We start from the raw sequence: 12455 nt of genomic DNA, 5'->3' as shown, positions 1-12455 counted from the left end.
GGCGTTGCCTTGGAGGTCCGGTACTTCGCCAGATAGCGTTGTCTTGCATTATTTGGCAGCTTTAAACTTTTGTGTCATGGTCTCGACTAGACATTCACATGGTCTCGGGATCAACATGGACATTGGAGCGGCGGTACCGGAAACTTTGGTGTCGTGGAGTGTCATCCCCTCCCTCTCGGTTGGATGGGTCATCGGCTCGAGTGGTGCATGGCCTTGGGGCGTTGTGTTATACCCGTTTTCGCCAGATTTTGCTTAGAAACGGGTTGTATGGTTCTGGGCATGTTCCTTAACATTCCCCTGCTAGACTTTGTGTCTACCTTTTCCCCCATCTAATATAAATAGGCACAGGTCCGAAAATGCCAAACGGAACCTGGGTACGCGCGCACCCAGTTATGAAAAATTCAAAAAAAATGTTATTTAAAAGTTTCAAAAAAATGTGAAGTAAATTTTTGCATGTTCATATTATGTTGATACCTACCCGTGTGCGTTTTCACGAAAAAATATCATTGTATGTGGCCTACACAAAAATGACAAAATGCCCTAATGAAATAGTGAATAGGAATTTGTACTATTCACAGGATCCGAAAATTGCATTTTGTCATTTTTGTGTAGGCCACATACAATGGTATTTCTTCGTGAAAACGCACACGAGTAAGTATCAACATAATATGAACATGCAAAATTTTACTTCACATTTTTTTTAAACTTTTAAATATCGTTTTTTCATTTTTTGGAAAACTGGGTACGCGCGTACCCAGGTTCCAAACGTGCCTGTCGGGCACAGGTCCTGCTAGTTTAGCAAAAATGAGAAAAGCATAATTTCAATTGTCGCAATACATTGCCCACGTTTTTTTGGGCTCGAGCTGATAGGTTGGATGGATACAATTTAATACTAAGTCGTAATACATTGCCCACGTTTTTTTTTGGCTCGAGCTTACAGGTTGGATGGATACAATTTAATACTAAGCTCCTCGAGCCAGCTAGCTAGATCGTCACACATTAGCACGATAGCATGGAGGCCATGTCAGAAAGGGCTGCTAAATGCACGTCCATCGCCATCCATGGTTACTTGGCAGGCATGCATGGCTACTCAATCATCCACACACATCCAAGCATTGTTGATTCATGAATGGTCATAGAGCGCCCGGCTGTATTCTATCTTCAGAACGAGAGAAGAGTACGGTTTATAGCCACGCTTTGTCTAACATAAATTTACTAAGCGTGGAAGGTACACAAATGTGGCTTAGAAATTAGAATTCTCTATACCAAGTGGACCATATGAATGGTAAGGCGTGGCAAAAATTAAATGCGTACCAAAATTGTTAAACTTTTGCTTGATAAATTATGGCCGGGAACCTAACACCCCTACTTTGTGATCCTTGCAAGTTACTCCAACTCAGACTACAGAATAGTTTTTTTTTGAACTGAGACTACAGAATAGTTGGTCGCACAAAATTTCAATTTATGTTGTAGTACACACTAGTAACCAAAAACTATTAACAGCATGTTCCAGATTTATCCTTTCTATGTGCGGAGAACCGTGGATGCACGACGGCCATACACCACATGGCCTGTATGGGGATACCAAATGCCTTGTCAAGCTGGAACAGTGAAACATATGCAAGATGTGGACAAAGGGTGCTCCAATAATCGACCAGTCACTATGCCTTTCTCAACTTCTTAATTTGTTTCCTCGATCTAACGCATCTTGGGGTTTGCACATTTTAGGATCTACTACATGCAGGTTTCACGAATAGAGTAGTAGTAGCAAAGTATAGAGTGCAAGGTACTAATATTTGTCCACTGATAAGCTTTAGTTGTCGCGAGGCGGACCAGGTTACACGTGTACCCTCATGAATAAGTGAGCTTATAGGAACTTTAAGACACCTTTTTAAAGATCGACAGAGATCATCATCCCCGGTTTCATTGATAAACAACGGAACTACCAACATAGAAGTTTTTATCACGCAATTCCATCAGCATGTAATAAAATAACGATGTCTTGTAGCAAAGTTTTCCTTAAAACTAACAAGTAAATGGGAAGCACCACAACTCAAAGTTCTAAAACAAAGCCAAAGGTGCATCCACACCGGCTAGACATAGGCAAAAGCATAACAAGCCAGCTACACACGGGAGAGCAGGGTTCTTCCGGGCTTCAGATTGGATATATTTTTAGCATGAGGAGCAACGATTTTCCAACCGTCACGGGGAATTTGCGCGGATCAGAGCGCGGAATCTTCACTGACACGCGGGCCAGAGCACGGAATTTGCTCCATCCGGAGTCCCCGGCAGCACCCCGGGAAACCGAGGATGGTCTGGGGAGTCCGGACGGATTTAGGCCTAAATCCGAACGAAAACGAGAAGCTGGGGGCGTGACTGGACCGTTTTCGTCCGTCCGGATGAAAAAAAGTGATCCTGAGGATCTTCCCGGGGAAATGGCTGAAGATGCTCTTAGCAACAAGCGAGGAACATGATCTTCATTTCCCTCCCTTTCTAGTTTTTGTAGAAGACTCAACTCCCCAGTAGGCGGAAATCTTGGTACACGATCTCCAACACATGGTCATAGAATTGGTCCGCTCTTGCCGTCGTGCACTCCGTTGAAGATGAGGTTCCATCTCTTGCTGCATAAAGGAATCAAGACAAACTACACAGTGCAGTAGAAAGTGCATTAAGAAGGTGGCAGTCATTATTTCTCTTCTCTTTAACCTCCAACGCTAAGTGCATGTGAAAATAGGAAAACCATATGTGTTGCTATTGAGTTTAATCCCCTAGTGACGACAGAGAAGCAATTTTTCTATTTTAACGTGCGTTCGGAAAAATATATTCTATTAAGGGTTAGATTTTGAAAGCAACGTACACTTGTTTGTAGACACATGGAGTATCGTCCAACTGCACCCATCAGTGACCCGCTTTTCTTCAAGCAAAATCTAGTACTCCCTGTTATGCAAATTAGCTGACGCAGATTTCTTAAATCTAAACAGATTTTAGTCTAATCTGCAGCAATTAATTTGGATTCAAGAGAGTAGGTTATTCGAACTTCCGCAGCTGCTCCGATTCAGAGCGCGCGCGACGGACGGCTGTCGTCTCCGTCCGAATGATGGCGTTGCCTGACTGAAGACGCCTGTCCTCCTTCCTCGGACTCCGAGGCTCCACCTAGGCCTATCCGATCGCCTCGTTCGCCGCCTCCTAGGCCTCGTCCGGAGAGGATATGCCGGCGATCTCTCGGATCCGCCGTCGTCGTCCTCGTCCTGCTCCTGGAGCCAAGACCGCGCGAGATCGGAAACAAAATGCTCGCCGTGTTCGAGGCCTTGACTAGTGCGGATCCCCGGGCTGGCTTGGCGTATAGCCGATCAAATGTCTTCTACTCTGTGGGCCTTGGTTTTTCAAGGATTTAGTGTCTCAGGAGGCCCACGATGGAGTACAGGGTTTGGGCTGCCTAATCAGCCCAAGGGCCCAGTGTTTTCGTCAGCGGCGCTCTCTGATGCAAGCGTGACCAGGTCCAGGTCGTCCAGTGATCGAGTCTCGTGCGTGCCCCCGTTGACATCAAAGTATGTCCATTGAATTTCGGAACGCAGCCGCTTTGCCATTTCTTGGACGGCATATACAGAAGCAAGCACTCTGGTCATGCATGCGTGAAGGAAAAATACTTTGACCAAGGCGCCGTGGAGTGACGACCTCATGTCCTCATTACTCATGTCTTGACTTCCGGAGGATTGATCCTAAAGGTTGACCACAAATAACATGCTTTTAAGATCACTCCTCAAGAGTACTCCTACGGTTCTCACCATGTTTTCTGATTCCCGCTAGTCATGAGACTATATACTTCGATGTAGGGAAAGGAGAAAAAAAGCGAATAGCTTTAAGAACCCTTGACTTAATTTACGAGATGGTACCCAAAGACAAGGGATGACATAGCAAGCGACAAAATGCTACGGGGATGGGCGTCCACATCACCCCATAAATATAAAGTAAGCAACACAGTTAAAATACGAGTTGCAATTCAGATCAGACACCCGTTGCAATTGAGATGATGCAACTCAGACAACAGGAGTTGCACTTCACACAAACATTTCAAACACACGAGTTGCAATTGACACTGCACCTGATTTGGCTGCAACTTTCGTGCAATTGACCGATATGCGGTTTATTCACCCGCACAAACTGTTTTTTCTTGTCTCAACTGAATCATAGTACGTTTTAACTATAAATTGCATGTGTGCTTGAACTGCAATTTTCAACTACTTTTTTCTCAACCACATGCCACATGTTCTAACCATACTTTTTTTTTACTTCATCTCAAACTTTTTACTGCGCTATTTGAAAAACATCTCATGTCATTGTCTCATCTTGTGTTTTTACTGTAGACATATTAAAAGTACTCCATATGTTCCATATTAGTTGTCGCTGATTTACTATAATTTTATACTAAAGCAGGGGCAACTAATATAAAACAGAGGGGGTAGAAAACTTTTACTACGAACACACAACCTTTTGCATCTTCCTAATTATTAGTTAAAGTGGCTCAAATTCTAGGGTTTTCTTCCAAAGAATTCAACACAAGAAATACATCAACATTTACACCATAAATATTTTAAATATTTTAGAGTTAATTGTAAAATAAAATCGCCAGGTCTAAAAATATATAATTAATCCTGCGAAAAATTTGTGGATCAAATGTTTGGTTCGGTGTCTCTCGGAAAATGATGCAACATCTTGACTCACTAGAGAAAAAGGTAGGCATGGGAAGAAGAGGGGTTTATGGAGGGAGATCAAGAAGAGAAGGAAAAAAAAAAGATGACAGTCGAAAGAGGGTGGCCATCTGATATGGGGAGAATAATAAGTGACTCCGGGATTAGAGGAAACCTTAAGTAATACATGATGGGACCCCAAATCAACTCCACCGACTCGACATTGGTGAATGACGCAACATACCTAACAAGGATGGAAGTTTAGAAGTGAGACATCGAGGAACGATTTTGAAATAAGGAGCATCAGTAGAGGTGGATGAGGTATGAGACAAAGAGGCAAGGAAGAATTGACAGGGATGCGATATGAGGGAAGGGAAAGCATGCAATTTGTGTAGGATGAAGAAGAGGACCTCGGTATTTACTATCGAGTGCTATCCAATATTCCGACACACTTTTTTCTTAATGTTAATTGTGATGGGTACACACTATAAAAAACACCACTACCCATACACACTCTTCGCGACATGTTAGCGCCTACCCACTCAATAACCACTCCTCTTCACATTATATCATTCACTCAACATTTACACCACCAATCTACATTCCATTTTCTACACCATGACACCCCCGCTTTGAAGTAATCCCTTAAATTTTAGTTGTACCCTCCTTCTACTCTATTTTCTCGCTTTCTCCTCTTCCTCTCCCCCTCCTTGCTAAGGTTGTTACTTAACTCCTGGGCTCGATGAAGAGGCAGAAGAACGAGGGGGAGACCGAGAAGGAGGGGGTGCCAGTGATTAGGCATTGCTCGAGCTGTCATCGAGTTGATGGTCGTTGCGTGAAACATGGATGATTGGTTGATGTTGAGTCTGCCATTTATTCTCTACCTCAAATACAGAGTTGACGGGCTAGGACCACTTGTCAGAGAAACATCAAACTTTACCTTGTGTATGGTGTGGGAGGTATAGTTGATCTTGATCGCCAATTTATGAATCAAATCAATTGGTGGAAACCCCGTGAATGGTGGCATGGCCCTTTCTTAAGATTGACGGTTCTTGAGACAGGGAAGATATTCGTTTTCTTGTCACAGGTAGAATACCACAAACCCCGAGACATTATTTAAGTACCCTAATATGGCTTGATGGCTGATACGTCTCAAACGGATCTATAATTTTTCGATGCTACATGCTTATTTTACACCAATTCATATGTGTTTTGTTTACACTTCGTTGCACTTTTACATGATTTCCGGCACTAACCTATTAACAAGATGCCACAGTGCCAGTTCCTTGTTTTCTGCTGTTTTTATATTTCAGAAAAGTTGTACAGGAAATATTCTCGGAATTGGATGAAACAAAAGACGAAGTCAATATTTTACCGAAACGAAGACGAAGCCCGGAGGGGGGACGAAGAGGCGCACCAGGATGCCCACACCTGCCCTTGGCGTGGCCTAGGGTTGGCCCGCGCCAAGGCATGGTGTGGGCCCCCCCAGGCGCCCCACCTACCTGAATCCTCCGCCTATTTATTGATGATCTCGAGAAATCCCTGGATACGTGAGCCAAAATCCACGAAAAGTTTCGTCGCGGCCGCCATCGCCGAACCCATCTCGGGGGGTTCTGAAGCTCTTCCCGGCACCCTGCCGGAGGGGGAAATCATCACCAGAGGCATGTACATCGCCATGCCCGCCTCCGAAGTGATGCCTGAGTAGTTCATCCCTGGACTATGGGTCCATAGCAGTAGCTAGATGGTTGTCTTCTCCACCTTGTGCTTCATGTATCGATCTTGTGAGCTGCCCTACATGATCAAGATTATCTTTATGTAATCATCTATGTTTGGTTTGCTGGGATCCAATGAATGTTGAATACTATGTTAAGATTGATTATATATTCATGTCATATGTTATTTGTGATCTTGCATGCTCTCCGTTGCTAGTAGAAACTCTGGCCAAGTGGATACTTGTGACTCCAAGAGGGGGTATTTATGCTCGATAGTAGGTTCATGCCTCTAGTAATCTGGGAGAGTGATTTTATAACTTCTAAGGTTGTAGATATGCTGTTGCTACTAGGGATAACCCAACAATGTTTTATACAAGGGTAATTTTATTGTTTACTTTACACTCATTGCTTAATGCGATAGCCTGTTGCTTGCAACTTTATCTTTGGAAGGAGTGCGGATGCTAACATGAAGGTGGATTATTAGTCATAGACGCAGTTGGATTACGGTCTATGTTTTATGTTATAATGCCCAATACCAAATTATCATAGTAATCATCTTGTCATGTATCGATCGATATTCTGTTAATTGCCCAGCTATAATTTATTTATCCAACATGCTATTTCTTTATGGCGAGACACCTCTAGTGACCTGTGGACCCTGTTCCTATTTCCTGTACTGATAAATTCAACTGCAATCATGTTCTGTTTACTTTCTGCAAACATCTTCTTTCATTCGATATGTCTAATCCTTTATGTTCAGCAAACCAGTGAGATTGACAACCTCACTGTAAGTTGGGGCAAAGTATTTGGGTTGTGTTGTGTGCAAGTTCCACATTATTGCTGACGCCGGTAGTGCGCCCTACCACTAGTCAGCCAGCAACACCTTTAGAAGTCACACATTTCTCCTACTGGTCGATTAAACCTTGGTTTCTTACTGAGGAAAAACTTGCTACTGTGCTCATCATACCTTCCTCTTGGGTTCCCCAACAGTGTGAAGTCGGAGTTACGATAAGCACCATCAATGGCTTACGGAGCGACCAACTTTGCTTTTGCGAGATGAGTGTGTGTGTGTGTGGTAAGAGTTGACACATACAAAATATCTTCAAGATAATATTTTTTCAAAATACAACACCAAAATAGAAGGAAAAATCAACTTAATGATGTTAGCTTCATGTTTTGATTTGAAAGTGCCAACGAGCTCATTTTCCCTTTCGTTTCTTGAGTTGCGGCACAAATTTGGATTTTAATTTTTGCTGCTATATATATTTGTATTTTTTTATTTAGGAAACTTGGGGCGCTTTTGGTAGCTTAGGCTCAACTTGGGGCTCAGTGGGGCCGTGGGGGAAGGTCCATGTTGGGTTTCCCATTTCAAACGAGGCATGGGCCAGAAGTGGCTCCCTCGTTTGGTTACTCACAAAGCGCTATTGTTCACCGGCTGGGCAACAAAGCCAACTTTGTTTGATTGCGCGCAACCCACTTTAGCTCTACCCATACACCATATGGTTGTTTGGCTGCACACATCATATTTCCATACTCTTACATCATTCAAATAGGGTGAGATTACCATATCATTGCATGTTGCATCAGATCATACTTGAATCAGAAGCACAATATCCTGAAAATCATGATGATCAGGAAGGCGATGATGAATTCTTTCACCATGTTGTCACGTACCTCAGGTGCTGCTTGTGCTAAAGGCATTGCCAGAATACCCTCTAGCTCCAGTGCTCCTTCTGGTAATGACAATGGTTGTTCCTTGTCCTGAATAGCCATGTCCTGATCATCCAAGAAGCTCTATTACTTTGCTTATGCATCGTCCAATGTCTCATACCCTCTGTAACTTTTGTTGGAGTAGCCACTGACTTGCTCTTGGCAGATCCTCATGAGCTGTAGATACATGTATTTCTTCCTCGGAAGACCACGCACCACTACCATGGCAGAACAAGAATAAGTAAGATTAAGGTTGTTGATCGACCACTACCATGGAACAAGGCATAACATAGCGACACAAAGTTGACACATCATAAAATAAGAGGAGCTTCCATGATCATTTCAAAAATGGATAACAACTTCATCATACACTACTATGGTGTAATCTTACCACCACAACAAAAGTGGGTGTTATCATAATACCGCAAGTTCACCATCACGTGAGGGGTTAGTATCCACATCATCATAGTTACAGTCCATAAGAAGTTTTCAAGACCTACCTAAAACAAAATATACATCATCGTCATCATCATCATCAAGTCCACTCATGGCTCCGCACCCTAATGGCCACAAGGGAAGTACAACATGGTTTCGTACTACTTAACATGGTTTCGCAATACTTGCCAAGATAGGTGTTGAGCTAGAGGATATGGTGTGGTTGATTCATGCCAACGAAGCTCGTACCCTGAGTCTTATGGTCGAAGAGGTGGTTCAGCAACGCCGGAGGGACTCCTCGGTGAAGCGAACAATGTCCATCACCGAGGTGTACATGTTGGGGTGCAAGTATGTGGGATTGTTGTCCCAGATGGCATGTGTGACTTCCTTCACAGCGACAACCATGTTGGTGAAGGCCACGAGCTCGTCATTGGCGAAGGCACCCCTCTTCCTCTTACACATGTGCACATTTTCAGGGGCATCAGCAGGCTTCTCATGGGACCATCTAGGATCTCCGTGCCAGACTCTTCCGTGTCAACATCCTCAACTGCCGATGCAACTGGAGTCATGCCATGGGCTCACTTGAGCCCATCACGTACTTACCGGTGGCGAGGCTGAACGAAAAGATTGACTACACCACATCGTAGTTGATAATAGGTGTGTTCAGGAACTTGGCGTCCCTTGGGTGATCCTACCATTGGAACAGAGTATGTTAGTTGTGCAGGTTAGCGATGATCCTACCATTCGAAGTTAGTGAGGAGGATATTGTGCTTACCGAGACGTGCCTGTGGTAGTGGTCAGCCTCTAGGATGGTGATTTTGGTCTCCTCGCACCATTGAGTACCAGTAAGATCATGGAGCCTGCTCGATGAGCCACCGCAACCCCCACTTCCTCAGCTGATTGTACACCTGTGTGCACCAAACGCCAGTACCGCAATGCTTCTTGAGGGCCTTGTCCACAACAGTTAGGTGGACTTCCTTGAAGCCTTTGTCAGTTTGACGCCACTCTTGATCAGCGTCCACATCTTCATGATGACAAATTTGGACATGAAGGAGAGCCATTTCATGGTACACTTCTATGCAACCCTCATGGCCTTCTCTGCGTCACTGAGGTTCTTGGCTTTCGTCTTCCTTGTGGTGGCCATCCTTGCCGCTGCCTCTGAATCCACATTGGGTACAATGGAAGCCACCGGTCCATCATCGACCGACACATCAGTCACCGACACCTAGGGCTCGGCAAGGGCCTGTGAATATGGCACCTACGAGGGGATCCGCGACTCCCCTACGCAGATTAGGGCCTTGATGAATTCACCACAGAAGGAGTCCTACAACAATGACCGCATATCACAAATGAACATGCACAGAGATCATATCATACACCATCAGTGAACCTAATATGTACTACCAATTTCGAAGAACCACAATTGTAGTGCACAACATGTGAATCTACCTAAGATCAAGCATATATTAGGAAGAAATCATGATAATTCACTACATTCGACCACGATAGAAACCCTACATCTAACCCTAACCGACGACGTTGGAGATGTGGTTTCTTACTGTCATTGCCGAGTGGAAGGAGAACTCATCGCACAAGAGGATGAAGCCGAAGCCTTGTCGTCGTCGACCGGAGATATGTGCGCCACTTACCTGCTCGGGGGCCGTAGGTGGAGCTTGAATCAACGGGGAGGAAAGGAGGATTCGAAACGGGCGGTGAGAGTTGGGGGTAGAAATAGGGGAGGACGCTCGGCGGGAGGTGAGGGAATCCTTGCCCCCTCCCCCTCCCCTTCGCTTTTCGCCGTTGCGCGCATGAGCTCGCGCCATCTCTCACCTCGTCCGTCCTCGTGCAGGGAAAGATTCCCCTTTTGCATTAGCGGAGCGCGAGATGAAGACGGCTCGCTAGAAACACATAAATCGGTCGTTCCTCCAAAGATGCTTTGAGAACTGGTTGGACCATAACATGGAGACCTTTAGGACAACCAAAAGGATTGTTTTCTGCTCTCCAGATGCGATGGGAGCCAAAGAGCACGCAACCTAAAGGCGCCCTAGATATATCTGTATTGCTTCTGTGTCATAAATGGATTTCATATCCTTTTTCAACAATTTAGACTGACCGTCGGCACGGATACAGAAGTGGACGTGATAGGCGATACCTTCTCCTGTGATAAGCTGGAGTCGCGACGAGAGGGTACAACAAAGAACAGACGTGCAAATATCAAGCCAGGTCAAATGGCTATCATAACCATGGCTGGGTCTTGCCCCCGGTCCATGATCATAAAGTTGACGCGGCATTACTTTCCTCTTTAGCAGCCACAAGACACGTAGCCACACTCAAGCCCGTGCGCGCGTACGTACGTGCTCGGTCTACTCGCTACTCGTTCTGTTTTTCTCCCTCCATGACCTCATGAAAGCTACCGGGCGCGCCCGTGAAGACCACAGCGAGATGCGGCCGCCTCACACGTCTGCGGCCTGTTCAATCGTCCTGATTTCTCGTCTATACATTCATCCACCGGCTTCACACTCCATCCATCTATCTCTCCACCTTGCCTCTCCGGCCCATACATGTCGTCTGCCGGCTCCGACGATGGCGCCGCCGCCGTGTGCTGCATGTGCGGCGACCACGCCATGCCGCAGGAGCTGTTCCGATGCAAGCTCTGCCGCCTCCGATTGCAGCACAGGTACATGCCTTACGGTCGTATGTGCTTGAAGCTGCATGCGGCTTTCTATCATCTATCTTTCTTGCCTCAATCGATCAATTCGTATAAGATTGCATTCTGCTCACAGCTCTCGGCTCTCGCGTGCATGTAGACACTGCAGCGAGCTCTACCCGAGAGCGGCCACGTACCAGCAGTGCAACTGGTGTCTTAGGGAGGACGGAGCAGGACGAGGCTCGCCGGAGATGCAGACGACGGCGGCAGCGAAGAAGAGGATGATGACGTTGTCGGAGGGGAATGGTTCCGACGAGAATAAAAGAAGGCGCTCCTGTGGTGGGTGCTCGAGGTCCGCGTTCTGCACTGAGCCTGACAAGCCGGTCAAGAACAAGAAGCCGACCAAGGCTCGCCATGAGAGGGCGGTGCCGCCGATGCGGGAGGTGGAGATGACGGCGAAGGGTAGGAAGCCACAGGCCGCAGCGGGGAAGGTGCGATTTAAGGTGAAGGTGAGACGGTACAAGCTGCTGGCTGAAGTGATCAGCTGCTAACTCAGCTACACTGCAGGGCGAGTGAAGACTGAAGAGTGAAAGATCATCTCAGATCGACCAGACAAATAATACGGAGTATACATAGGCTTAAGTTTGCAAATTACGAATGGACGATTGTAATGATGCATTACGAGTTAAGCGCAGCACACATAGTTGGGTGTGGCTAGTGGAGTTGATCCTGTCTCCCCCAACCCAACAGAGATCGAATCCTATGTTTGATATTTGATACTCCCTCAATCCCATGAAACAAACATTTTTCATGGGACAGATGAAGTATGTTTGATGCCCATGTTTGAAGCTTAGGCCTGTGTTTCATAAGAACAGATTATTCTTTAGGAGACAAGATGTTCAATGTTCCCGGCCGTTGATAAAGAAGTATCAACATCTGTGATGATTTCCAAAACATTGCAACTCCGGTGAATCTGCGTGTCTGGTTATCTGCGTGTCCATGTGAATATGCGTGTTGGTGTTTTTCATGAAGTTCAGCGTTACCTTAGACACATCTGTTCTTAGAACATCATCAGCCTCAGGGCAGCAGACTAGACTAAGATGGATGAAGACAATTATAGTAGAGAGAAGAAAGAGAAAGGACTCAAAGGAGGAACATACAACTTCTTGCTAACTGAGCTCTTGAAATAGGCTTTCACATCGGCCATATGGATGACTGGAACCTCCGCCCAACTACAACACACCACGTGACAAGCGATTAGCA

General features: G+C 45.5%; 1 protein-coding gene across 1 annotated transcript; it reads left to right on the top strand.

Annotated features, from left to right (window-relative positions):
* Nucleotides 1-11007: 11007 nt before the first annotated feature.
* On the top strand, nt 11008-12063 carry LOC124687952. Its single transcript, XM_047221675.1, has 2 exons — nt 11008-11222; nt 11353-12063. Exons 1-2 carry the CDS (start codon nt 11107-11109, stop codon nt 11741-11743), a joined length of 507 nt encoding a protein of 168 aa, XP_047077631.1. The 5' UTR covers nt 11008-11106; the 3' UTR covers nt 11744-12063.
* The last annotated feature ends 392 nt before the right edge of the window (nt 12064-12455 follow it).

This window comes from Lolium rigidum, chromosome 2 (genome assembly GCF_022539505.1).
Source record: "Lolium rigidum isolate FL_2022 chromosome 2, APGP_CSIRO_Lrig_0.1, whole genome shotgun sequence".
NCBI classification, from domain to species: Eukaryota; Viridiplantae; Streptophyta; class Magnoliopsida; order Poales; family Poaceae; genus Lolium; species Lolium rigidum.
Note: the sequence above shows the minus strand (reverse complement) of the source record. Positions and strands in the feature narration are given on the sequence as shown.